At 45.4% G+C, this 27,534-nt stretch overlaps 1 protein-coding gene across 1 annotated transcript in view; it reads right to left on the bottom strand.

Annotated features, from left to right (window-relative positions):
• Positions 1-27,534, bottom strand: part of UNC5C (unc-5 netrin receptor C) — a 399,848-nt gene that overhangs the window by 7,207 nt on the left and 365,107 nt on the right. Inside the window, exons 13-16 of the mRNA XM_065907323.1 lie at positions 25,741-25,974; positions 8,314-8,463; positions 6,251-6,415; positions 369-547 (exon numbers count right to left, since the gene is read on the bottom strand). Coding sequence (XP_065763395.1) covers positions 369-547; positions 6,251-6,415; positions 8,314-8,463; positions 25,741-25,974 — 728 coding nt within the window. The remainder of the gene's footprint in view (positions 1-368; positions 548-6,250; positions 6,416-8,313; positions 8,464-25,740; positions 25,975-27,534) is intronic.

Genomic DNA, 27,534 nt, shown 5'->3' with positions numbered 1-27,534 from the left:
TCTGGGAGTTGGTGATGGACAGGGAGGCCTGGCGTGCTGCGATTCATGGGATCGCAAAGAGTTGGACACGACTGAGCGACTGAACTGAACTGAACTGGTGGCATTTAGGGGGATTTAGCCCATCAGCCTTGGGAAGCAGATCACAAAACCTGATGCTTAGAAAAGTCAGAGAGGCCCAGGATGTCTCTCAACCATGTATCTGCAACATCATGGTGCAAGATGCAAGGTAGGAGCTTAATACATGTTGGCGGAATGAAAAGCAAGTAAATGTACAGATGGAAAGACAAAAAAAAATGTTGCTCCAACAGTTAACAGTCCCGAAGCCCTGTGTCTAACAGGAACCAGACTTGAAGCCTGGTCATACCCACCTGTCCAGGTTGAGCTTATGTGCCAGCATCCTCCAGTCGTGACCTCTCGTCTGCGGGGCATCCAGGCTGCTACAGAGCTTCTGCCGGATCGGGGGCGGAATGCTGAAAGCACTGGGGCCTGTCATCGTGGTGATGGTGCTCGCTGGATCCAGAAGAGGCAGATCCATGCCAGTAGGTTCCTGTGGTTCAGGCAGGGCAACAACACAGCATTATTTCTGAAGACAAAAGCAATCCTTATTGACCCAGTCAACATAATGCCTCGTTTGAAAAGATAAGAGGAGAATGGGTGCTATTATTCTCCTTCCTGAGAATGACTTCTTTCTGGCTGCAAGCTGTGGTTCTCTGTAATCTGGCTGAGAGGGAGAAGTATGTTGTGAGCTGACTTTGCATAGCCTGGGATTTATGGGTCTTCCTTCAGGACTGGGCTAGCCGGAGACCTTGTTGTAACTCAGTAACAGCTTTTCTACTAGAATTCTACAAGATGAGCCAGGGAATGTCATTACTCCTAAAGGTTTAAATTTTGGGGGGAGAAATGTTTGAAAGGGCAGTTCTTTGAGAATGAACTGATCCAGGCCTGAGATTCTAGAGATTGTCTAACCCTAAGGGGAATGCCCTGGGCAAATGCTTGAGTAACGTCTGCTTCTAACCTCTGTACAAGATGGCTTGATTCTGCTTTTGTTGAATGAAATGGAACATAGCTCTCCTCTAAATGATATCAAATTAAGACTAATTTTTTAAAAGAAAATGGTGAACACGGTATACTGCCTTAGGGCAAACTGTTAACAGAATCCTCCAATTGCTATACACCCTTAACTTAAAAAAAAAAAATCTAATTTTAGTAGAGAAAACCATAGATTGGCTCGTAAGATAGTTTCAGCTCATAAAACAGCATAAATGCAAAATCGGAATTTCATCTGCAGGAGAAACTCTAATCATTTTCTGATCACTTCTGCTGGTTGGAAAAGCAAAAGCAAATGTTGCCTGGGAACTATTAAAGTAATAAAAGAAAATCCACTTAATCTACTCTAAATGTCATCTCTCTCTTTTTTCCGAGCAGGTAACTGAGGTGAAGATAATTAGCTGCTGGAGGATAAAGTAGCCTCATGCAGCTCCAGCCATCAGGAAGTCTCAGGGTCTGGCGAGGTGCTCCACCCAGAGGTCAGTGACCCTGTCATGCAGAACCTCCCAAACCCTGCTGCTCCTGTGCTGTGGGGCCACGGGGTGCATCCTGGGGTGGCCTGCTCTGTGGCCCCGGATCAGCAGCCAAGACTCGCTGCGAGGCTTGTGCAGTCGTACCACACGGGGCCTGTCAGGGCCTTTGCAGGGCATGTTAGAGCAAAACAAAAAAATTTTTTTAACATAGAACACACAGCCAGAGTTGACTGTGATCACAGTCTTTGGCCTCAAAACCCAGAGCTTGGCAAACTCAGTCTCCGAGAATTGTACTGGCTCCTTTATGTTAACCCCCAACACATACCAGGACTCAAGGGACTGGTGTGAAACAGAAGCACCAAAGGGCAGCGGGAGTCCCTGGGTCCTGAAGATCATTCCCTGCACTGGGCACGGGGACCTTGAAGGCACAGTGCTTAAACCAGGGGGATCAGAAGAGAGGGCTGAAGGCACATTTTGGTGCTTTTCAGAGGCATTATGATAGGAATGTTCAAACACAAGTGGCCAACACTTCTATTAGGTATAAATGGAGGTGGGGACAGAGGTGTAGAGAACTCACACCTTATTCCACACCTCAGGGCTACGGCCCACTTTGAGGTCCTCCATGCTGTTTGTTTGGACCGTAACGGGTCTAGGTAGAAACTGTGGAGTTGAGTCTGCTCCGTGGAGCGCTGACTCAGAGCCTCAGATGTTCTCGGTGGTGGCCACACCAGCTCCCTGCTTATTCCTGTGATCTCCCTTCTGCCACACTCATCTTCCTGAAGCCCAGCACTGACATTCTCCTGCTTTCTCTTAGTAAGTATCAAATGGCTTTCCTACCACTCCCATCCCCAACTCCTAATCCTGCAGTAAGGGGGGATGCTGGTTTGGAGGCCCCAGGTGCTCCCTCCACCCAGCAACCTGGCCCCCACCTTTCTCATGACTCTTTCTTCTCAGACTGGTCCATTCACTCTTCCAAGTACCTTTCTTAAGGGTGTTTGTTGTTCAGTTGCTCAGTCTTATCCAACTCTTTGTGACCCCATGGACTGCAGCATGCTTGCAGGCTGGACAGGCTTCCCTGTCCTTCACTATCTCCTGGAGCTTGCTCAAACCTCATGTCCACTGAGACATGATGCTATCCAAATATCTCTGTCCTCCCCATCTTCCTCCTGCCTTCAATTTTTCCCAAGATCAGGGTACCTTTGGTAGTTCTATTTGCTTCCCTGGTGGTCCAGATGGTAAGGAATCTGCCTGTAATGAGGGAGACCCAGGTTTGATCCCTGGCTCTGGAAGATCCCCGGAAAAGGGAAGGGTAACCCACTGCGGTATTCTTGCCTGGAGAATTCCATGAAGAGAGGAGTCTGGCAGGTTATAGTCCATGGGGTGGCAAAGAGTCGGACATAACTGCAGCAACTAACACTTTCTCCTCACTCTTGCTAGTTCTTTTGCTCTCTCCCTGAACCTCTGTTGGGTCAACCCCTTCAAAGCCTAGACCAGAAAGCATGTCTCCTGAGCAAACACACCCCAAGCTATCTGTCCGGAGCCCTCCTATAGCGCATCCCACAGCTTGGGATCTCCGCCCAGTCTGCCCTGGGAACCCTGGCTGTACTTACAGAGGACTTCCTCTGACTTCCCCAACTGCTTGGAGATGAGACTGCTTTTGTCATCCCCAGAACTCCTATGATGCTCAGGACAGTGCCTTGCGTACAGAAGCTCTTCAATTCATATTTGTTGAAATGAGAGAAAAATGTTTCTTGATACAGAGAGATGAAACCCACTCCACAGGGCTTCTGTCTAACTGTGGCTAAAGGAGAGGCAGGCACGCTCTCAGGAAGAAGGTGTGCTCACATCCACACGATTCCCCTTTTCCTGGTGAATAAGGAACCGTCAGCACTTTCCGTGGGCCTTCAAACCCTGCATCTCCAGCCTGTTTATTTCTGTGTGGACGAAATAAGAACCCCGATAGGGCATCATCTTGTCTCCCTTATCAGATGGCTGACAACAGCCTTGGAGGTAAAAGAAAAATACATATATATATTTACATTTAAATTTCACCTACTAATTTCTGTTGCTATTATTTCTTCCTTTACTTCCAGGTAAAAGTAGAGTTTACTCTCACATAACACTTATTACAATAATTGTTTATGATATTGGTACCATCTGCCTTTGACGTTATGATTCCCTTAAACATATGATTTTTCACCATTAACCAAACAGCTGCTATGGCCTATATTTCAACACTCCACAGGAGAAGTAACTTTCCACTCCTGTATTCTGACTCTTTCTGAAGTCACTTAGAAAAACTAGATTTCCCCAAGGGTCCTTTGGAACCGATTACAGAAAACAGGAGATAAACAGACAGGATGGCTTTAGCAGAGTGAAGCTTTGGATGCTAACATTGTTCTTGGTTTGTACAGAAGTGCTGTGGGTCAACAGTTAGGAGTTATAATGTCTTTGTTTATAGTTAAAACTAAAGGTCCTGAAGGCGCTGAAACTCCTCTTCTACTTTCTTTCTCTCTTGGTGGGCACCTTCCGCTTTATTACTTCCCTGGTTCCTCTAAGAAGAACCCTCTTACCATCATTTACATTCATTCATCCCCATACCCTGCCAGGCATTTTCATTCTTACACTTTATCTCGAGGTAAGGAAGGAATCACTGGTCACAGCACCCAGAGACGAACAACCATCCAGCTCCTGACATCACCTTGGTCTATGTCCAGCACTGCTGGGCCTCCCTGGGGGGCAGCAGGTCCTCCACCCGGCTGGAGAGGCCTGAGGGCTGGGTGGCTTCAGAAAGGAGTGTGGGGGGAGCGGCACCGTCCTTGAAAGTCCGCTCCTTCTCGGGAGATGGGACACTGGCACTGCAACCCCAGCCCACCCGCCAACTTGCCATGTGACCCTAGGGAGGAGCCGCCTCCGGCAGACAGACACCACCCATGGAGCCCTTTCTGGGGGTGGTTATGGCTTGTCAGTCACAGGGGACCCCACCTCGAGCTTTTGATGAGGGTCCAGGGCTCAGGGCACTCCAGAGCCAATTGTTCCCCAGTGCACAGCCTGGCTCCCAACGTCAGCACTAGCCCGCTTGCACCGCATTCAGATGCTAACGACAGCGGGGGCTCAGTGACCCAGAAGGAAAAGCAGCAGAGTGCCCCTAATCCCCAAAGTCACCTGACTTGGGGCCTTTCTGCACACTCTCCCCCACCCCTGTTCTCTGTACTTGGCTGTCACAGGCCTCCGAGGGGCCTTGAAGGGTGGGCCTCTCGGAGCTGACAGCCACCGGGTTGCAAAAGAAACCATCTTTCGTCTCTGTTGGCACAAGAAAGAAAGTCCTTAAACTGTGATCACACTAGGCAACACTGTCTCCTCAGCGGGGGGAGAGCCCTGCACGGCGCCCTTTCATTTGCGGCCGCAGCTGATCCACCTTTTCATCACACAGCCCGACGCTCAGGCTGAACAGAAAAGCAAGCATCAAAGGCGCAGACCTCCTCGCCCCGCTCCAAAATTCCGCAGCCTTTGTTGTCCCCGGAGCTGGGTGGTTATTGAACTTTGCAGACCTGCTGGGCCTGGAAAGTGAAAACACCCTCCCGAGCCAGCAGGGGTGGTGCTGTGGGCCCAGGCGATAGGCCGGCCTGGCGGAAGGCTGGGCGGTTGCCATGGCGCCCTGACACCGAGATCATGCCTTATGAATGTCACCGAGGTCTGTGACTGAAGTTGTTTATGAGTCAAAAGTCTCATGAAACTGCGGGAGGAAATGATGACCGCAGCTCAGAGGGCTGTGGGAAAGGAGGATGCAGCAGAGCCGATGCGCTTCCCCCTGTGGTTTGCTAAGGAAGACCGTCCTTAAATACGCCAGGTTTGACACACACCGAACACGGTGACATGTCATTCATCGGCAAGGGAGAGGGGTCTTTTAAATCAGATACTGTAGTTCTAAAATATGACAGTTCCGTGCACCTGGGCCCAGTTCTGCAGGCCCCAGAAGGCTCTGCCCCTTCCTTTCGTCTGGTCCTCTCTCGTCCCTTCAGCCTGAAGGGTTTCCATTGTCCTAACTCCAAGCCCTGGGGTCCCAGGTAACCAGTAAGGTCATGAGCGCCCTTTCTTTCCACCCAGGGAAGTTTTAAATGCAGCGATGATTGTTATTTCTGAGATACAGACGTTCTAAAAAGTCCCACCTGAAGCGGGTGAGGATCACAGCGAAGAAAGAGAGTGAGAGGGGCCGCTGGGGGAGATGCATAGGTTTACCTTCTGTTTCTGGACTCTCTCACACTGGTGAGAGGGGCATCTCTTCTTCTGTTTGGGGGGTGAGGTATAAGACAGCAAGCACACCCAGAGCTTTCTCCTTTCAACGTGGAGAAGAAAGGAAAGGAGGTGGTGGGCAGCGCACGATTGGGCAAAGGCAGGCGCATCCCGAGGAAAGCAGCAGAACCAACAGGAAGAGAGTTGGGGGACCCAGGGGAAGGGTGGGGATGCTTCGGGAAAGTTATTGTATGTGTACACAAATTAATCCTTATGGCTGAAGTTCAGATGTGCCTAAGAAGTCCTTAAATTCATGTCACAATCTACAAAAGTCTTGTTTTTTGAAAAGGATCCTCTATTACACTTTTATGTATTGGTATCTCCCTGTGTTCATTAAAAGCCCTGTTTTGTGAACAAGCTGGCCCCCAGGACTTCCCGTAGGTGCACAATGAGATGCTTTATCCCTCTCTGTTCTGAGAGCCACGGGTGCCTCTTACCTCAGACACGGTGCAGTTCAGCTGGAAGATCTGCCCTTCTCCCTCCACTTGCCGCACACACAGCTTGCAGACCAGCTCCACTGTGTTCAGGCTGAATCTTTCCAGAGTGAACGTGCAGTGGAGGTTTCTCTGAGACCCACTCCAGATATGGTAGAAAGGAATTTCCTGAAGCACAGAAAAGGGGGAGCCACAAATGAGGGACACAGTACTGCACGTGTGAATTACAGTACCTTCTTTACTCCTCACAGTGGTTTGTGCACGAATACATCCCAACCGCCTTTTCAGATGGAAAGACTGAGGACTCACCCAAAGCCCCATAGCTAGTAAGTGGTAGAGTTGAGGTCCAAACCCAGGGACTTGGCCCCAGAACCCATTTACCTAACCAGCCTGCCACTTCTGTCATTTATAAAAAAGCCACTATAAGTGTTTTTTTTTTTTTTTTTTAAGGTTTAGACAATTCCCCAAATAAAACCCACTCCCCTCCAGTCACTGCCCATGAAAAGAACTGCCTGCCAGGGTATCATGGAGGAAAGCAAAGAAGTCTGAAGGGTGATGCACTGACCCAGTTCCTTTTCATGCCCGTGCCCTCTGCAGGACTAGGAAAGCCAGGACTCACTACAGGTTGCAAACTGGAGGCTTGATGAGCTGCCACATGAAAGCTCCTGGCCTAAAAAGCACCAAGCCTCTAACAGGCATAATTTCCTGTGAATCTAGATCACCTCACAGAGCCCATCCTAGAATCTTTTGTTTTTCAATAAAGGAAAATAAGGTTGACACACAATGGGAGACCATGTTGGTTAAGAGCAGAGGCTTGGAGCCAAATTCAGTACAAATGAGATGCCTTCCCATTGTTTACTTGGTGATTTGGGGCACGTCGCTTAACATTTTCTGTCCCCTCATCTGCGACAGCCTGTGCCTAAGCAAAAGAAAAACCTGAATGAAGGGGGTTAGATGACATTCATCAAAGTACATGAGAGTCTGGCGGATGGTGAGAACTCAGCCAGGCTTAGCTTGAAGTAATATCATACTATCATTATTATTATTAAAACAGTATTTTCCATTACAGTTGCACACACAAAAACACTGTTCATAAAAGGGGAAGATTTATGGCAGTTGCAAAATCAGAGAAGAGGGGAAAAGGAAGGGAGAGGTTTAATGAGCAAGTCAAAGCCAGTCTCTCAATTAAGTGCTGAGTTACACAGAAGAGTCTGGAATGCGCCCCCATCAAAGCGCAAGACTGTTAGTGAACTAGCAGGTCCCCCCCCCCCCCTGCCTATTTATGTGTATGTACCAGACATCTGAGAGTAAGGATGCAGCAGAAAATCTTCCCTCTATCCCTTCTAGTGCGTTCAGGGCCTTCCATCAGGAAATCACAACCAGTGCAGATGCAGCCCCGCATGGGGGACTGGGTGTGCGTGCATGTAGACAAGGGTGAGCTGCTCATATAAGTGTGTCTGTGACTCCCAGGATGGGGTCTGAGACTAGGGATCCCACTGCAGCCTCCTGAGAGCCCGGGCTGGCTGATGGGGGTGGAGATGAGAAGCCTCTGGAGAATCTTACTTTCCCCTCATACAGCTATATACAGAGGGGACCAGTATTCTTATGCTGGTGTTTAATAAATCCTGACCCAGGTTTTATTTTTACTTGCTATTCCAAGTTTCCAAGATGATGTTTCCTCTGTTTTCAATGTAAAGGCACTCTCCTAGCAGGCTGAAGCCTAGTCTGTGTCATGTGGGGTACCCATGTTCTCTTTCCCCTATGAATGCTTTGGAGGCTCCTTTTATCAACTCAGTGTTAACATTACTCTGAAAATGAATAGAAATGATGGGCTTGAGGTCTTATTTGTTGAAAGTAAAACTATAGTACACTTACCTGAAACAAGTAAGAGCATTTCCTCCAGTACATCTACAGTATTTTTTGGAAATCCTAAATAACCCCAAACTATTTTGGAGGAGTACTGAAGTAAGATTACTTTCAAGGAATGGAATATCTTCTGTCTAAATCATTCCAGTTCTCTTTCTTGGAGATGTCCCCAAGCCTTCAGTTCCTCTTGGGAACTTTACCTGATATTTGGCCAGTAACTTGCTCTTCCAGAGGGAATGGGCAATATCGTGAATGGATAGGCGCAGGTTGTGGGTGCTGCCTTTAAAGTGAAGAGCCTTAGGTTCTTCTAGGAGCTGTCCTCCCATCTGTCGCTCGAGCTGCAAAACTTCCTGCAATGACATGCCCCAAACCAAAAGCAAATTGATTGACTGGCGCCACTTCTGTGGTATCTTCCTCATTCTGCCCCCCCGCCCCACCCCACACCTAACTGTGCAACACGGGACCTCATCCTCCAGCCTTGAGACCCTCCAACAGAGGCTCCGGCCAGTTTGCATGGGACTGGTCCCTGTGGACCATGGACAGTCAAGAAGCCACAGCACACTTGTGCAGCACGCTCAGTACAGTCTGTACTTCCCAACAGACAAACGGGGTATTTAATCAAATACAGGGAAATAACAGTCAGGGCCCCAAATGGGGAGAACTCCAATAAAAGAAAAAACAGGCAGAAATATAAACAGATAAGAAAGTAGATTTTCAATGAACTTTCAGGGAAAAGGGCAAATAACTAGAAAACAAACCACATCTTGGATTGGTTAACACCAGCCAACAATTAAAAATCTGGAATGTGTTTTGGGCACCCTTCCTATCTTTTTTAGTTTCTTTACCTACAGAAAGACAATTTCTGTTTACAATTATCCATTGCACAATTCCTATGTATCAAAAAAATTAAAACAGGCTCATTAAATATTCTATTAGAGAAAAGTATACAGATCAGGAGGATTTTCCAGCACCAAATATTGACCTAAATAGTCACTCAGATTAAATTTTTTTAAAAAGTCATCTCATTTTTCAAGACTCATGGCTGATTAAAAAATTTGCTATGTAACTTTTCTTATGCCATAAATATGTAACATCAAGATAAATTCCATATCTACTTCCACTCGTCAAGCTCATTAATGGGAGTAAATGAAGCATTTCCAACTACAGCTGCAATTATCCAAACATCAGCAAACCATAAGTTATCAATGAATAAAATATCCTGAGTCTCTTCTGTTGTGGGAACCATCCCTGTGCATTTTGTTCCCCTCAAGCTTTAACTGTTTTAGTAGCACAAATAACACAGGCATTTATGGTCCTTTTTCTGGGTTCAGGTAATAATGAATTTTGTAGCAATATAAAAACAAAATCTGATTTTCTTTGTTGGTGAGATGTCATCTGAAAGCTGGAGTCTGATAATTCAGGTAATCAGACAGGCCCCATGCCACACACACATACAGGGAAACTATTCCTGCTCAGATAGATGGTCACAGTGGAAACCTAGAGTCCAGTAAGTGCAGAGCTTACCCACATCATTGATTAGATGCAAACAGCTCATCTCACACTGCTCCTTTAGTGGTTCTTAGCATCCATCATCTTTGAGTCAGGTCACTATTCTGTACAACGCAAGCTGCTGAAAGGTGCTATGAGGTATGTTATGGAGGGAATGTTAGGGTAATGTGGAATGTGGTCTCCGGCAGGGACTCCTCTAATTAGTGAGTAATGGAAGAGATGAAGTAATAGCACATTGACACAGATGGGCGGGGGCTAGCTGCTTGAGAGCGTCAGTGTTGAGCATATTCAGCCTTGGTGGCCGATGAGCAGCTATTCCTCGTGACAGGAGCCTGAGCAGGCAGCCCCCCGACAGACCTCCTGTGTCACTCTCGAAGGGTCCCCTGAAGGGCTCCAGATCGGCTCAGTCCAGAGTCACACACACTCCCCACGGAACACCCTCCCACCACACTTCACACGCCACTCCTCAACCAGAATCTGGCCATGTGGAAATGAAGACGCGTAAGAAAAGTGAGAGTTAACTGCAGTTTCTTCTGCTTCAGCAGGAAGGCATAATGAGCTTATGTTGATCATGTTCGGTGTCTAGTTAGCATAATAGAGAAGGCTGACGTTCCCGGTGAACCTGGCACCTGACAAATTCTAAAGCTAAAATGATGTTTGTTTATAAGCCATTAGAAGAAAAGCAACATAATTAGAAATCTTTGAGATTACGGTCATGCCAATCAATCAGTTTTAGCTTCTTTCCAGTACACCCTAATTACCTCATCAAGACATCTAAAGAGCAATCGATAGTAATTATCTGATTACTATAGATCTTCATTATGTCCAAATTATCTCCCTGGGATGTCTAGAAGAAGATGCATTGTATTCCAGGAGGTAATTGTACCCAACGATGTATAATCCACACCCCATTCCTACAATCAACACGGATTGTCAGAGGAGATGGAGAACATGATCAGCTTTCTTGGCAGGGAGGACCACTGGTAAAAAACCTGAACTGCCTACTGGTCATGACCTTGAGGTCAAAAAATCTAATACAGTACTACATTTTGACTGCAGGGTCTAAGTAGGAGGCAGCCCGAGGACAAAACTCAGTCCTTGGCTTGTTCGGCATTGACCTTGAATCTCAAGGTAAAGAGCTCTCCCAGTGAGGAAAGAGACTGGGTTGGTGACAGCCCTCTTTTGAGAGGAAGCACTAAGTAAGATGCCATTTTAAAGAATATGGTGCCAGAGAACACACCCTCTTCACACTGTTACTTCCTCCACCTCTCCACTAACCAGGAGTGACACAAAGCTGCTACCCAGAGCTGAGAGGGACCTGTCTATTCTGACCTGTTCAGTTGAACAGGAACCCTGGTGAGAGATGAACTCCCCACCAGGATACACCCCTGCTTGGAGCAAGGTTTCTGAACATCTTTGACTGCATACACCATCAGTCAGAACACTGAGCTTGCATTTTATGTTTCTGTACAAATTATATATAATACTTATGTTAACACATCAGTATGTTAATATGCTATAAAATATATCTAAAGTTAAAACGATGAGCTGCGATGAACAGACACAGACGTCCCCATACTGTCTATTTTTGTGCCCAAAGTCTCACTGGCCTGGGGTTGAGAAGCCCATTTTGGAGACTGCTGGTGGGGGCAGCTGTCCCTCCACTAGGACTCTGGGAGAAATCAGCCCAGGAGTAAATGATTCGGTAAGATGAATCCTTACCAAACTTAAATTTAACATTTTTTGGCTGGAGAAGAAACAGCTACCCACTCCAGTATTCTGGCCTGGAGAATTCCATGGACCATATAGTCCATGGGGTCACAAAGAGCTGGACACGACTGAGTGACCTTCACTTTCACTTTTCACTTTCTGAAAAGTAGCAACTGGTATCATCATACCCAGGTTGTGCAACTTCAAAAGAACACAACAAAATAAAGGAGAAGAAAATATCCAAAGTGCAAATGAAAAATACTAAAGTGTGAATTAAAGATATTGCAATCAATAAATAAAACAACTCCTTGAAAACTAAAATCATCTAAAGGCACACATGAGACAGAGATCATTTGCCACCTACAGCAATTCCCATATATAAATGTTATGTCAGAAAACAGAAGAGGCAAGCCCAGTGGATAGGCTAATCAGGGTTTTGTTCCATACTGTTATGGTTTAACTGTCAGAGTTTGAGATACTTTTTATCTGATCCCACTTAATATGAATACAGCTTATATTTTAAAAATTCTCTGGATTTCTTCTGTATGAAATCATTTTGGTTATTGTATGTATGATAATGGAGAAGTAAGAGAACATAAAAATAACAGATATGTGAATAAGATAATAGTTTTAGAGTTACATGCTTTCCTCTTCTTATGAATGAGGAGCACTCAAGCCTTCCTGGGAGCACTCATTCAGTATTCCTGCCAGGAACCACGCCAGGCTCTGGGACATACAGACAAGTAAGCCTCTGTCCCGGCCTCAAACCACACTTGTGAACCTTGATTGGAGGAAGACCGACATACAGACACGTAACCCCAACACTGTACTAAACTCTAAGACAGCTTCTTTTGGGTCCCAGGCTTCTCTGGGGTCCCAAAGGTCAGGATATTTCACACACCTTAAAAGAGGACAGGAACGAAATATGTTTAAGGTCAAAAGATTTAGGAAGACTTAAGAGAAATATCGTGACCTTGGAAAGAAATGCCGTAACGGGAATTCAGATCATCTAGGCTCGTTTTTCTTAGAAATATAAATGTCACCTTCCTCTGCAAAGGCCGTCCTCCATTCTGGCAGCGCCCCCGCCTCAGTGCCTTGTTGAGGCTCTGCTTCTGCAGAAGGGGTCACTTTCTGCTCGCCTTTGTCAGTTCCATCTCCGCTCCTCCAACTTAACCGGGAGAGACTCTTACAGGGGTCAGCTAGCAACAGAAGGTCTCTAGCCCGTCCTTCCGCAGGAACACACACGTGAGCCCTGTGCTGCCGGGGGCAGGCCATACATCAGAGCTGGGACCCTAGGGATCTGGGCAGGCCTGTGGGACAGCTGCTTCCCAGTGTGGTGGCCATCCCAAAGCAGGCGCCTCGCCAGCCCCAAGTAAGGACTGTATTGATTCAGGGAGCCTGGGAGGGATTGTTCGAAAGGCAGAGACAAGGGATTCCACGGCAGAAACAATTGGCTTTCACAATAACCAATTAAACCAGGACATTATCCATGCTAAGCCATTATTCTGGGCCACTTAAGAGCCACAATAAATCCAAGCTGCTTTTAAAGGTCTGTGCATACAAAGGGAGCCCCTCTGGCCTGTAACCAGCTCTCCCTGGCTCTTTGAAGATAGGATCTGCCCCCGTGAAGGCTTTCAGGGAGGAGCCCTACAACTCCTAACCTCGGTGTCCCTAAGGCCACAGCTCTTCCACTCCTGGGCTGGACCACGCCAGCCTCCCTGCTGCTGCAGTTCCTCCTCCTCCTCCTGTGGGTCTTTCCCAGTGGGGCAAGCATCAGCCTTACAGATAGTGCACACGAGAGCCTCCAGGATACGCTGTCTACCCTCACCTGGAGGTACACACTCAAGAACGTGGTAAGTCTCAATCTTAGGGCAAAGTGGTGTCTTTGGACCAGGAACTGTGTTGAGAAGCTGGGACCCTGGCTTTGCCCTCCACACCCAGCGCTCACTCTCATCTTCCTGACACCTGTGATCCCTGTCCTGCTCAAGGCATGGCCTCCTCTCTCACACCACTGCTCCAAGCTGAGCCTCCTTCCTTGAAGGCGCCTGTTTTAACCTCCAGTTTCTCAGGAATCCAATCCAATTTGTGGGTTATCCAGCCTTTAGCTTCCCCCTCTCTCTGTTTTCTCTCCAATGATTCTCCTATCTCTCCTCTCCTTTTCTTAGAAATCTTTATGGGCTTCCCAAGTGGCTCAGTTGTAAAGAATCTGCCTGCCAATGCAGGAGGTGCAAGAGATGCAGGTTCAATGCCTGGGTCAGGAAGATCCCCTGGAGGAGGAAATGGCAACCCACTCCAATATTCTTGCCTGAAAAATCCCATGGACAGAGAAGCCTGGTGGGCTACAGTCTATGGGGTTGCAAAGAGTCGGAGACGACTGAATGACTGAACATATAGCTCAGGAAGGAAGGAACACATGATGACACTTAAACCCCATATAACACATTAAAGTCTCTTCTGGAAAAGAAGGATGGAGGAGGTGAGATCAAGGCTTTGCTTTGTTTTGTCTTGCTTCTTTCTTGGTACTGTCTGGATGTGAGTGGTCCACACATTCTTTATTCTAGATGGAAGTGCAGAGGCCTGAATTGGCTGTAGTCGCTGCTGCCAAGGGGCCTGGGGGCAATGCCTGGCACCTGGACAGGTGGACATAGCTCTCGTGGGGATATGACTAAGATTTCCATTCAGGGCAAGAGCACAAAGGGTGGCAAATGGAGCAGCAGCCAGCCTTGCAGGCCAAGAGGTTCCAGTTTGGTTTGGTTTGGCTCTATGGCTCCATGGAGAGGGACTCTCACTCCATACTGTGCAGGGAGGGTGCTGGACTGGGCACGGAAGGTTGTTGTGCAGCTGGAGACCCGCGCCCCACCTTCACCAGGCTTCTGCCACATGGACTCGTGGCTCCCCAGGCACCGAGAACAAACCAGCAGGTGTTCAGAGCCCCATATACAGTGAAGCTCCAAAGACAAGCCCTCAAGGACTGTGCTGCCTGCTGTTTTTAAAAATTCCATCTCTCATCAGCTTTGATGCAGCCCGCCTTGGTCCTATTCCCTCTTTCATCCTGTGCTGGAACCGACCCCTGTCATCCAGGGAGGAGGACTCTTCTCTCTTTGCTCGGGGCTATCTCCTCTGCCTTCCAGCCTTCGGGCCCGGGGTCTTCTGAAGCAGAGGGCTACCCCCCCTCCCCCGTGCCCTGCCAGTTTTCTAGCGACACCAAGCGCAGCTCCCCGCGGGCTGCCTTCTCCTCCGGCTGCAGAGCCGGCAGAGGGAGCATCTGACCATCAGCCGGCCTCCCCCGCCCGCCCAGGTCACTGCTGCCCCGCCTGTGCGCATGCCGGGGAGCCCTGCACCCCCCCGAGTCTGTCTGCCATGCCTCGTCCCTAATAATAACAAGGTTGGACTCGGGTGACCACATGCACACACTTCCCGTCAAGTCGTCTCATTTCTGGGCTCTGCCTGCTGCTCCCGCAGCTGCTGTGGCCACGGACGCCTGGTCTGAGCTGCCACTTCCAGCTGCCCGGTCCAGCCGGTTTGTGACACCCTTAAAGAAAATGCTTCAGGGCAGCGCTCAAGGAAGTGGCCACGTTGCGCATCTACCTCTGGGCTTATTTCTAAGGAAAAGTTGGTCTCACATATCTATGTATTAGGGATAACTTTATAGGTTGTTCTAAAACTTCTGGAGCCATCTTGTATTTCTTTTCACCCTTGAACATTTAGCTTCTTGTTTTCTGCAATAATAAATTACTATAAGCTTAGTATTTAAGGGTTTTCCTGGTGGCTCAGACAGTGAAGAGTCCACTTGCAATGTAGGAGACCCAGGTTTGATCTCTTGAGGTTGGGAAGATCCCCTGGAGGAGGGCATGGCTACCGCCCCCTCCCCTCCACCCCCAGTATTCTTGCCCGGAGAATTCCATGGACAGAGCAGCCTGGCGGGCTGCTCCCTCCATGGGGTTGCAAAGAGTCGGACATGACTGAGCAACTAACACTTTCACTAGTGACCTAAATAACACAAATTTGTTTCCTTACATTTCTGTGGGCCGGAAGTCTGAGGCAGGTCCCGCTGCAATAAAATCAATGTGGTGGTAAGGCTGCTTGCATTTCTGGAAGCTCTAACGAAGAATTTGCTTTTCTGTCTTTTCCATCTTCCAGAGTTGCCCACATTCTTTGGCTTATGGTCCCCTTCCTCCTCCTTCAAAGCCAGCAATGGCATATCTCTGCTCCTTCTTCCAGGGTCATGTCTCCCTTTGACCATAGCTGGGAAAGGTTCCCCACTTTTAGCCACTCAGTAATTAGATCAGACCCGTCCTGATAATTTAGGCTAATCTCCCCACCTCTGAGTCTGCACTTACAACAATACTTGTAAAGTCTCCTTTGCCATCTAAGGTAAGACCCTCACAGGTTCTGAACCTTCCATATTCCACAACTTATACTTCCTCTTCTCTCTTTCCTCCCCCTCTCTCAAACATAAATTCCACTTTGCAGGTCATTTCAGTAATTTGGAGTCACCAAGTTAACTTGGAGACACCAAAAAGAAACTGGTCTCTAAGTAGCTGACCAACCACCCTGCTAGCAAACCTGACACTCACACACAATTAGATCACAATTACAGTTAATTTCTCTGAGTCATTATCTTCAAAATGCCATTATAACCTAAATGCCCACCTAGGGACAATTAACATTATCGAGTGACTGTTTTTGCCAGGAAACTTAATAACTTTGGTCTCCTTGACTCCCTTAAGGGTCCCTGATACAGACCGAGTGACATACCAGAGAGGTCAAATTCCATGACCAGGTGATGAGGGGCGGGACCAGTCACGTGAGTTAGCCTGACTTAAGCTTTCCTCTGACCCTACACTTCCTTCTACACACCAAGCAGAGAAAACACACTTGTTGTCATTATCTAATGCATGTATTACATGGACGAATTGGAAAATTTAAGATTTACCAAGCATGGCCATACCCATCAGAGCAAGACCCAGTTTTCCCCACAGCCATTCCCTCCCATCAGGAAGCTTATACAAGCCTCATAATCTCATGCATCAGAGAGCAGACAAAAGAAGCAAGAACTACATTTCCACAGCCTCCAAATGAAAACGACAATCACAGAAAGCTAACCAAAATGACCACATGGATCACAGCCTTGTGTAACTCAATGAGGCTATAAGCCATGCCATTCAGGGCTACCCAAGATGGATGGGTTATGGCAGAGAGTTCTGACAGAACGTGGTCCACTGGAGAAGGGAATGGCAAACCACTTCAGTATTCTTGCCTCAAGAACCCTATGAACAGTATGAAAAGGAAAAAGATATGACACTGAAAGATAAGCCCCCCAGGTTGGTAGGTGTCCAATATGCAACTGGGGAAGAGCTGAGAAACAGCTCCAGAAAAAATGATGTGCCTGGTGGTGAAAGTAAAGTCTAATGCTATAAAAAAACAATATTGCATAGAAACCTGGAATGTTAGGTCCCTGAATCAAGGTAAATTGGACGTGGTCAAGCAGGAGTTGGCCAGAGTGAACATCAACATGTTAGGAATCAGTGAACTAAAATGGACAAGAATAGGCAACTTTAATTCAGATGACCATTATATCTACTACTGTGGGCAAGAATCCCTTAGAAGAAATGGAGTAGCCCTCATAGTCAACAAGAGTCCAAAATGTAGTACTTGGATGCAATCTCAAAAATGACAGAATGATCTTGGTTCATTTCCCAGTAAAGCATTCAACATCATAGTAATCCAAGTCTGTGCCCCATCCACTAATACCAAAGAAGCAGAACTTGAACGGTTCTATGAAGACATATATCATCTTCTAGAACTAACACCCTAAAAAGATAACCTTTTCATAATAGAGGATTAGAATGCAAAAGTAGGCAGTGAAGAGATACCTGGAGTAACAGGTAAGTTTGGCCTTGGAGTACAAAATGAAGCAGGGCAAAGGCTCACAGAGTTTTGCCAAGAGAATGTTCTGGTCATAGCAAAACCCTCTTCCAACAACACAAGAGATGATTCTACACATGGACATCACCAGATGGTCAATACTGAAAGCAGATTGATTGTGCTTTTGCTGCCAAAGATGGAGAAACTCTATACAGTCTGTAAAAATAAGACCTGGAGCTGACTATGGCTCAAATTATCAACCCCTCATTGCAAAATACAGGCTTATATTGAAGAAAGTAGGGAACACTGCTAGACCATTGAGGTATGACTAAAATAAACTCCCTTATTATACAGTGGAGGTGACCAATAGATTCAAGCGATGAGATCTAGTAGATAGAATGCCTGAAGAACTATGGATGGAGGTTTGTAACATTGTATAGGAGGTGGTGACCAAAACCATCTTCAAGAAAGAGAAATGCAAGAAGGCAAAGTAGTTGTAAGAGGAGGCCTTAATAATAGCTGAGAAAAGAAAAGAAGCAAAAGGCATGGGAAAAAGGGAAAGATATACCTAACTGAATGAATGATATACCTAAGAGAATACCAAGGAGAGATAAGAAAGCCTTCTTAAGTGAACAATGCAAATAGAGGAAAACAACAAAATGGGAAACACTAGAGATCTCTTCAAGAGATACCAAGGAAACATTTCATGCAAAAGAAAGAAAGTGAAGTCACTCAGTTGTGTCCGACTATTTGCAACCCCATGGACTGTAGCCTACCAGGCTCCTCCATCCATGGAATTTTCCAGGCAAGAGTACTGGAGTGGGTTGCCATTTCTTTCTCCAGAGGATCTTCCCGACCCAGGGATCAAACCTTGGTCTCCTGCAATGGAGGCAGACACTTTACCATCTGAGCCACCAGGGAAGCCATTTCATGCAAAGATGGGCACAATAAGGACAGAAATGGCAAGGGCCTATCAGAAGCAAAAGAGATTTAGAAGGGGTGACAAGAATACACAGAAGAACTATAAAAATGACCCAGATAACCACAATGGTGTGGTCACTCACCCAGAGCCTGACATGCTGGAGTGTGAAGTCAAGTGGAACTTAGGAAGCATTACTACAAAGCTAGTGGAGGTGATGGAATTCCAGCTGAGCTTTTTCAAATTCTAAAAGATAATGCTGTTAAAGTGCTGCACTCAATATGTCAGCAAATTTGGAAAACTCAGCAGTGGTCACAGAGCTGGATATGATCAGTTTTCATTCCAATCCCAAAGAAAGGCAATGCCAAAGAATGTTCAAACTGCCATACAATTGCACTCATTTCACCTGCTAGCAAGGAAATACTCAATATCCCTCAAGCTAGGCTTCAGCGGTACATGAACCAAGAACTTCCAGATGTGTAAACAGGATTTAGAAAAGGCAGAAGAACCAGAGATCAAATTGCCAGGATTTAGAAAAGGCAGAAGAACCAGAGATCAAATTGCCAATGTCTGTAGGATCATCGAAAAAGCAAGAGAATTCCAGAAAAACATCTACTTTTACTTCATTTACTATGTTAAAGCCTTTGGCTGTGTGGATTACAATAAACTGTGGAAAATTCTTAAGGAGATGAGGATATCAGACCACCTTACCTGTCTCCTGAGAAAATTATATGCAGGCCAAGTAGCAGCAGTTAGAAAAGGACATGGAACAACAGACTGATTCAAAATCGGGAAAGGAGTACATCAAGGCTGTGTATTGTCACCCTGCTTATTTAACTTCTATGCAGAGTGTATCATGTGAAATGCTGGGCTGGATTAATCACCAGCTGAAATCAAGATTCCCAGAAAGAATACCAACAACCTCAGATATGCAGACGATACTACTCTAATGGCAGAAAGCAAAGTGAAACTAAAGAGCCTCTTGATGAGGGTGAAAGAGAAGAGTGAAAAAGCTGGCTTTAAATTCAATATTCAGAAAACTAAAATCATGGCATCTGGTCCCATCACTTCATGGCAAATAGATGGGGAAAAAGGGGATACAGTGGCAAATTTTAATTTCTTAGGGTCCAAAATCAATGTAAATGGTGATTGCAGCCACGAAATTAAAAGATGCTTGCTCCTTGGAAGAATAGCCATGACAAACCTAGACTGTGTATTAGAAGGAAGGGACATCACTTTGCCGACAAAGGTCCGTATAGTTAAAGCTATGGATTGTCCAGTAATCACGTAGGAATGTAAGAGCTGGACCATAAAGAAGACTCAGCACTGAAGCACTGATGCTTTCGGGTTGTGGTGCTGGAGAAGACTCTTAAGAGGCCCCTGGCCAGCAAAGAGATCAAACCAGTCGATCCTAAAGAAAATTAGTCCTGAATATTCACCGGAAGGACTGATGCTGAAGCGTCAATGATTTGGCCACCTGATGTGAAGAGCCAACTCATTGGAAAAGATCCTGACAGTGGGAAAGACTGAGGGCAAGAGGAGAAGGGGAAGACAGAGGAAGAAATGGTTGGATGGTGTCACTGACTCAATGGACATGAGTTAGAGCAAACTCCGGCAGACAGTGAAGGACAAGGAAGTCCGGCATGTGTCAGTTCTTGGGGCTGGAAAGAGTCAGACACAGCTTAGCAGCCGAACAACGTGTCCAAATATATTAATTTCAGCGACCATGGTCCTGAAAATACGAAATGTCGGTCACACTAGTTTTAAGGTGGTTTGAGGGAAGTGAATGAAAAGATACGGCTAATGGGGCCAACCCAATGGAGGGCCAGCCTTCGTTGGCCCAGAAGAGGCAGGGGTGAGGTGTTCTGGGTTCAGCAGGGTCACATCTGGTCATGGAGGGGACATCAGAGCATCAGTGAGGAAGCACCAGGTGGCACGATGAAATAAAATCTTTTAACGGCTACCTTTGACTATCTTATGACTGTCCTGAGAAACTGAGGGTCACACAATTATCCACTAGGTTTCCAACTTTCATTTTCAGTGTTTCTTTCATTTTTCTCTTAGCTTTTCACATAATATGATCTTTCACAGAGTTACTATGTTACAGCCTGGATTAGGCTATGTGATTACTGAAGTAATACAAAGACAACTCTCTTCCATGACAAATGACCACATAAAGCATGGTGCACATCATTTGGATCGTATCGCATATACATTTGTCAGAAATTCAATTTACATGATTGTATGTATGATACATGAGAATGCCCATATTATATGCAAATAACTCCCCTTCTAGGTTCAGAGTTTTTTATAAACCTCTTTATTAGGAAAGGACAGTCAGAATTGCACTCCTAGGATAGTGGGACAGAAATCACTTACGTTGACACTGATGTATGTTTCTCCCTGTAGTGTTTTTAAACTTACCCCTATATAACTTTGCTCTCTATTAACTTCTGGCCTATTTATATTAGGATTTAAGCCTTATGAAGAAATGAAAGGAAAATACCAATATTGCTTTAATCACCTAAAGAGAAGGCAAAGAGAAAAGCTGTGACATACCCAACTCAATCTTTTCAATAGATGTGACCTCTCTATTGGGAACAGAAGTGGTTCTAAACTATTCTCACATTTCTTAGCACCTTCGTATCTGTACATGAACTCAGCTCCCACACTGTTCCCTCTTGTCCCTCCAGCACATGAATGGGGAGAAACAAACAAACAAACACCATCTGAAAGGTACATAAAAGAATTCTACCATCTCCCAGCAGCCTTGACTTTTACTCCAACAGTCTCTGCCAGCATTCTAATTCAATATTAATATTTCCATGTTGCGAAGTACAGCTTTTAAGTTTGAGGTGATCAGTTTTGCTTCCAGGTTTTCACAAAACTCAGGGAAACTGTCATAAAAGCTGCCAAATTCAAAGAGGTGGGTGGGAAGATGAAAGAATGCATCAGGGCTGCGGAGACAGACTGACGTGGTGTTTCCTTTTACTTCTTCCCCATCCACATGGACAGTGTGACAAAAAGTAAGAATTAATATTCCCAGCATGTTCAGATCCAAACACTGGGCTGGTCTTTCTCTAACAGCTCTCCAAACTGTGTAGTTCCAACCCCTAAGAATGAGTGCTGCGTTGGGCTCCCCTCTCAGCTCCTTGCCCAACCCTCTGTGAGGATTTCTGCAATTCAGAAAGACTTCCCAGTCCACAGCAGTAACTCTAAGAAAATATCAAGTCTGGGGAGACCCACCTCCAGGCATCGCTTGCTAAGCTGGAGACAGAGGTGGTGGTGAAGTTGGATTAAAGTCCCAATAAGAAAGTAGAGTTCTTTTCCATCAGAACTCAAACTAGTTGAGAAGAGGTTGAAAGAAAAGGTCTGCAAAGTAAAGAACAGCAGCTGAGGGAGTGTCCCTTGGCTGATACCATAGGCGTTAGGTCACAGCAACCATGAAGGAGCTGTGGTACTGCCAGGAGTTTGGGAAGAGTGGAGAGGCATGGAAGAAATATGTGAAATCTCATGAGTCAAGGAGAGATACAGAAAAGGACTGTGCAGAAGCAGGAGAGCTATAGCTTAGGGCAGATGTCTTGAGGGTATAATATACTCGATCAGAAATTTATAATTTATTTTAGAGAAACTCAATAGCCTGGAAGCAGAACTGGAGGGCCTGTTTAGTGGAGGTCATCTGTAGCCATGGAAATTAGAAAAACCTGCAGCAGCTTTAGATAGCAAAAGATTTCTGAGTGGAAGTGAGCTCCCTGGAGATACGGGTAAGAGCAGATGAGTGTTCGTGGAGCAGGAGACCAGGGAAGGTTGAGGCAGGTCTTTCTTCAAAACAGAGAGCAGCTTATGTGCACCTTGTGGAAGAGAGATGCAAGGTTGGATGCTTTCACTGGTGGAGATCTTGGCTGGTGGAGATTGCAGTTCCTACTGTGGATGAAGAGCACCCACACTGGAGGATAGGTAGTGCAGAATGATAGGAATGTTAGTAGAATACAATTGAGCAAAAGAACAATGAATATGAGATGACCCTGAATTTAAGAGGATGGGGGAATAAAAGGAGTGGAAAGAAAGAGCACGAGGCAGTTACTGCTAGGATGGAAATTTGTGCTGAGGAACTGACTTGGGTAATGAATCACAGAACATATTAAAAGAATAATAAACAGAAAAGCTCACCCAGGAGTAGATCAATGCCCCAGAAATAGTCAGTGGTATGAGAAGTACTGAAACTTTCCCTCTTGGCCTCTTGGTTAGTTAGGGGTGTGGTCTTTACTGTGGAGACTGTGGGAGACACATATTAGTTGGGAGATTCAGTTACAGGTAATGTGAGCAGGTGGACGTATGGGTGAGAAACTAATTTGAGGATATAGGAAAGTTTGCCCTCAGTAGAATTAAAGTGCCAGAAAGACCTCAGAAAGACCTTGTTTAGTCCAGTAGTTTATAACCTTAGTTGCACAGTATAATAACACAGACAGTGCTCAAACAAACAAAAACCAAACTCAGTATCTACACGGATCAGATCAGAACCTTTGGGCTGGAACCCTGAAACAAGTCCTTTTTTTAAAAGTCTCCCAACTGACTCCTATGTGTGCTGGATAGAGAGCTACTACTTAGGATTTGGGATGAATATGGGTGAGGAGTGGGGTGGATCTCGAGGAGGAGGTATTTGGAGAGGTGACACAAAAGACAGTATTTACAGATAACAGCGATGAGAGGATCAGGGAGACGGGAGGGAGGCTGGGGGGAACATGGGCAGGCCGTGTGCCAAGAAAGCAGAAGTTTGGTAATGAAGGGCCTTTCCAAGTTAATGGGCCCCAAAGTTCCACTTCGAGCATGAGCATAAGGCAGTTTTGGCAGGGCTGAACTAACACTCTCTTTAGTGTGCTGGGTTACCTGTAACTAGGATTTTGGCACTTCTGCATTGTTTAAAGTTCATGAGGTGCAAGAAAGCCTTATTCATTATTTACGTTTCTTTTAGGCTAAGTGCTGGATCCCCTGATGCTGAGAATTGATAAACATCTCTTTGGAAAGCACCGACCATAATATAAACTCCTCTTGGGTTGTTTTTACTTCTTAAACCTGTTTGTCAGTCTCTCTTAGTGCTGACCATCTGCATCTCTTCTCACTAATTATCATAATAAAAATTATTTTATGAGATCTAACTTTTTATTGCAAGGATTTGTGTATGTCTGTCGAGAAGAAAGGTCGAGTGCCCGAGTATGAAAATTACTTGTGTGAATATAAAACGTGCATATCAGATATTTCAGATATGGTGTAGATCTTCTATGGATGCTTTTTGCAATGAATTTTCTTTGAATTACTAAAAAAATGTTGCCTTAATCAGACCCTGTGGATTGCCTATACACGCAGTTTTTCCTAAGAAGGATTTATGCCTAGGATGATTTCTATCCTGACTGCGCCTTGGAAGTATCACATTCACAAAGAATATAAAAGAAATAACCTCAAGCTTTACACAAGAGCTGTGTGTTCACATCATTTAACATCAGGAACTCCTATAGGCTAAACCATCAAAAACATATCCAGGGACCAACTGTGGTTCCTCTCTCATGGACACAACCTGCAACACTCAGTTGCCGTGACCTAGAAGTACTCTCTGGATGGAAATTCCAGAAGGAAATGCCCTGAATTTCAGAAAAAAATCTCTCTTCCCGGGGCTTTCTAGATGCATCTTTGTCCCACTTCTCCACTTCCTCCTTGTGTAGCTCCTCTTTGGCTGCCCCACATCTCCCTTGCAAAGGCCGGGCTCCCCCAGGCCCTGGGCTCTAGAGTGTGGCTCTCTGAGCTGCCCACTTGAGGAGTGAAGAGTCCAGACGGCCACCAGCTGCCCAGGCATGAAGTCTGCTCTTCCCACCTGATGGTGTGACCGAGAGCAGCTTACATCACCTTTCTATGCCTTGGAGTGCACAGCTGTAAAATGGGGACAGTGGGGTCCCACAGGTTGTTGTGAAGCTTCAGTGGGTTAATAAAAGGTATGTAGGGACTTCCCTGGTGGTCCACTGGCTAAGGCTCTGAGCTCCCAATGCAGGGGCCCTGGTTCCATCCCTGGTCAGGGAACTAGATCCCACATGCCATGACTAAGGGTTCACACGCTGCAACTAAAGGCTCTGCATGCCGCATCTAGGACCTGGCACAGCCAAATAAATAAAAAGCCATAAGAAAAGGTACTTAGAATCTTGTGCAGCACATTGGAAATTCTCAGTTTAATGTTTCTTATCTCTGTTTTCTCTCTCTACTCTCCCTTGATATTCTTCCCAATCACCATGGATGACAAATATCAATGCTGTATGGTTGGTTCCCCAAACTCCCAGGATCTGCTCTTGGCTGGGAGAGTCACACCTATATTTCTAACTGTTCATTGGGCATCTTGGTCCTTGTGTCTAATTCGTGCTCTAATTCAATATACCCAAGGCAAAGTCACCATATCACGACTCCAGAGCTACCCACCCCCGACTCTGCTACTATTACTTAGAGGCAGACCTGACCTTCTGATCCACCCATTCAGGATTCCTAGTCTTCAGGGACTGCAAGAATTACTTATTAGAACTTTTCCTACCTGTTTCCCTTCTTCTCACTCCTCTGTCTTCATCCCAGCTCTATCACGCTTTTCTTAGCTTGACTCTTATCTTTCCACTGACATCAGACTAATATTTCTAATATATATTTGCAGTCATGTTTACCTTCTATTTACATCTCTCCAGTGATTCTTCATTAACTCAAGAAACGGAATCTCAGCGCCTCTCTCTGATCCTCAAGGTCCCTCTGAATAAGACGCCTATCTATCAACTTTGGCTTTCAGGAAATGAGACGCTGTGTAGAGTCTGTATTTACTGTTCCCTCTGTTCATGCTGTTCCCTTCACCCAGAATCTTGTGTTTCTTCCCCATTATTGATGGTCAAATCCTAGCTTCCTATAGGACCAACCTCAAATGTTAGCTCCTTTTCAGATTTCCTCAAAATAACATGATGCCTCGTTCTCCTGAATTCCCATAAAACTTTGCATTCACTTATGGCATGTATCACACTCTGATTTGCCTCCAAGTCCTTGGCATACTTCTTTTCCCTCTCCTTCTAGATCATAATGTCTTCGGAGGCACTCACTAGATCCTTTAAAGCTTCAAATGGGAGAAAATGAATGGCAGTAATAGCACCAGGAATTAAGCCCATTTATTTTATAAAGCAGAAGCCTGTTGTCAAATGCTAACCCTCTTCCACACAGTTCTCATAAAAAGAATGGGAAAGCATATAATGAAGCAGCACACAAGAGGAACATAGAGTGTGAGCAATTATGCCAGCTCCTTTTATAGGAAGAACACAGCTGAGATAAACATGGAAGCAGGTTATTTACCATCCATGCGTCTCATTGCCAAATTCTTCCACTTCTAAATTTTTCATTAAAAGAAATCAAGGAAGGTAAACAAAAGTAGCCCTTGGGAGGCATCGGCAGAATGGAAACGGCGTATTTATCAGCAGGGCCTCAGAGAAGCGCCTAATTTGTTCTTGTAGCTGCATCTCTGGGGGCCAAACACTTGTGCTCACGCACTTGGTGAATGTACACACACACCCCATCTCTAGGTGTGAGGCGTGAGGACCAGACTGGGGCTACCTACCTTCAGGGCGTCCTGAGTGTCGTCCAGACAGTACACTCGGAGGCTGTACTCCAGCGAGGAGCAGCAGAGGGGCCCGAAGAGGGCCAGCTTCAGGCGCTTGGCGGCTGCTTTGGTGGTGGACTGCCCGACCAGGGCGTAGGTGCCGAGGTTCTCGGAGAGGAGGTGGCAGGCCTCCGCGTCCAGCTGAATGTAGCACGGGGTGGTGAAGTTTTCCTCGCCAACCACCACCACGTCCTGCGGGACAGGAAGGAAGGGGCAGTGGCTGAGCCTCTGATGGCGGCCAATGGAGGTGCAAAGAGCAGGGCCTTTACCACTGATTATTCCCTTTCCTGTTCTTTTTTCTTTCTCTGACTTTACTATACTTTTATTTCCATTCTTCACCATTCTCTCCCTTATTTTGTTTGCCTGATAACATGCTTTATTTAGAAGACCTTCATTTAGCCTTTTTTGATCTTTCAAGAATCTACATTCTGGGGTCTATCTAAAATCCCAAAAGAAATTTATATTATCCTTTGAACTTCAGTATATTTGAATTGATTTTCTGTTTCTGACCATTTGCTTTAATCTCTAAATTGCTAATTTAATCCAAAAGTACTTTTTTAGTTTGATGTGGTTTCAGCATGGTAGTTTTTCCCCTAAAAATTTAGGGGTTTGAAAAGAATTTTTAAAAAATAATTAGGAAGATTAAAGAATTATGCAATACCATTCTACTGAGTTCTCCCAAACTCACCTATCAATTACTTTTCCAAAGTGATACACTGCCTTTACGTCATAATCTGGGCTCTTGGACTTTGCTAAAAGCACAGTATGGCAAACTCTATGCATTTGACACATGTTATTTTTCATGTAAGCCTTTAAGCAGTCTTTTAGATTTTTAATATTCAGCAAGAAATAAAGACAAGTGGAACTGATAACTATATTAACCGAGTTTTGATTTAACCAAATGACTCCGGCCACAGAAATCATCTGAAAGACCAAGCACAGAATCCATAAAACAAGGGTCACAATTCCATGGCAGAAAGGTAACAGGGCTGTGTGAAGCAGACAGAAAATAGGGAACGGTAGAGACTGCGGTGAAGCAGAGCAGAAGCCAATCTAAAGAGCTCAGTGTCCACTTGCCTTTAGTCACCACAGCCATGCAGGAATGGGCTCTCAGCACTTTAACTGTAAGCATTTTTGCTGTAGGCATTTTTGCCTGGTAATTAATGGGTGGTAAAGCCGCTTTGCCATAAAAGGTGAAATAGTAAAAAAATAAAAGACATTAACAAAAATAATAAAACATGAAAACATGAATAACAAAAAGACTTTATTTTGAAATAAAAAATATTTTAAAACATTTGAAATGTGTGGGGATTCATGACAATACTGTACAAATAACTTATTTTTATTTTGAGGGTTATACACATGCCCTTGTCTTCAATATCTTTCAATCCTAGTATTATTCATATTTTTTGCTTGTTCATGCATTTCCTTATTTGGCATTTCACGTTTCTTTTTCAAAAATTTCTTCCTAATTAAGAGAAGTATGTTTCCAAATACTAGGATGCATATTTATAATTGAGCTTTATATTGTGTTGTAAATGTTTCTATACCCTTGCTTGTTCTTGGTTTACATTCTCACATGTCCCATGACAGATGTTCCAAAGTTCTACGAGAAAAGTGGGCTCAACTCTGTGCCTTTTCAGCCCTTGGCCTCTTTCAGATTTATGGGATATAAAAATGAGAGTACGTGTTAGTGGAGAGATGAAAGCAAGCTGTCGACTTTGGTTTGAGGTTGACCAAAGAGGTGACCAA

The sequence above is a fragment of the Muntiacus reevesi genome, chromosome 16, assembly GCF_963930625.1.
Source record: "Muntiacus reevesi chromosome 16, mMunRee1.1, whole genome shotgun sequence".
Taxonomy (NCBI): Eukaryota; Metazoa; Chordata; class Mammalia; order Artiodactyla; family Cervidae; genus Muntiacus; species Muntiacus reevesi.
The sequence above is the reverse complement of the archived record's forward strand: the minus strand, read 5'-3'. Positions and strand labels throughout refer to the sequence as shown.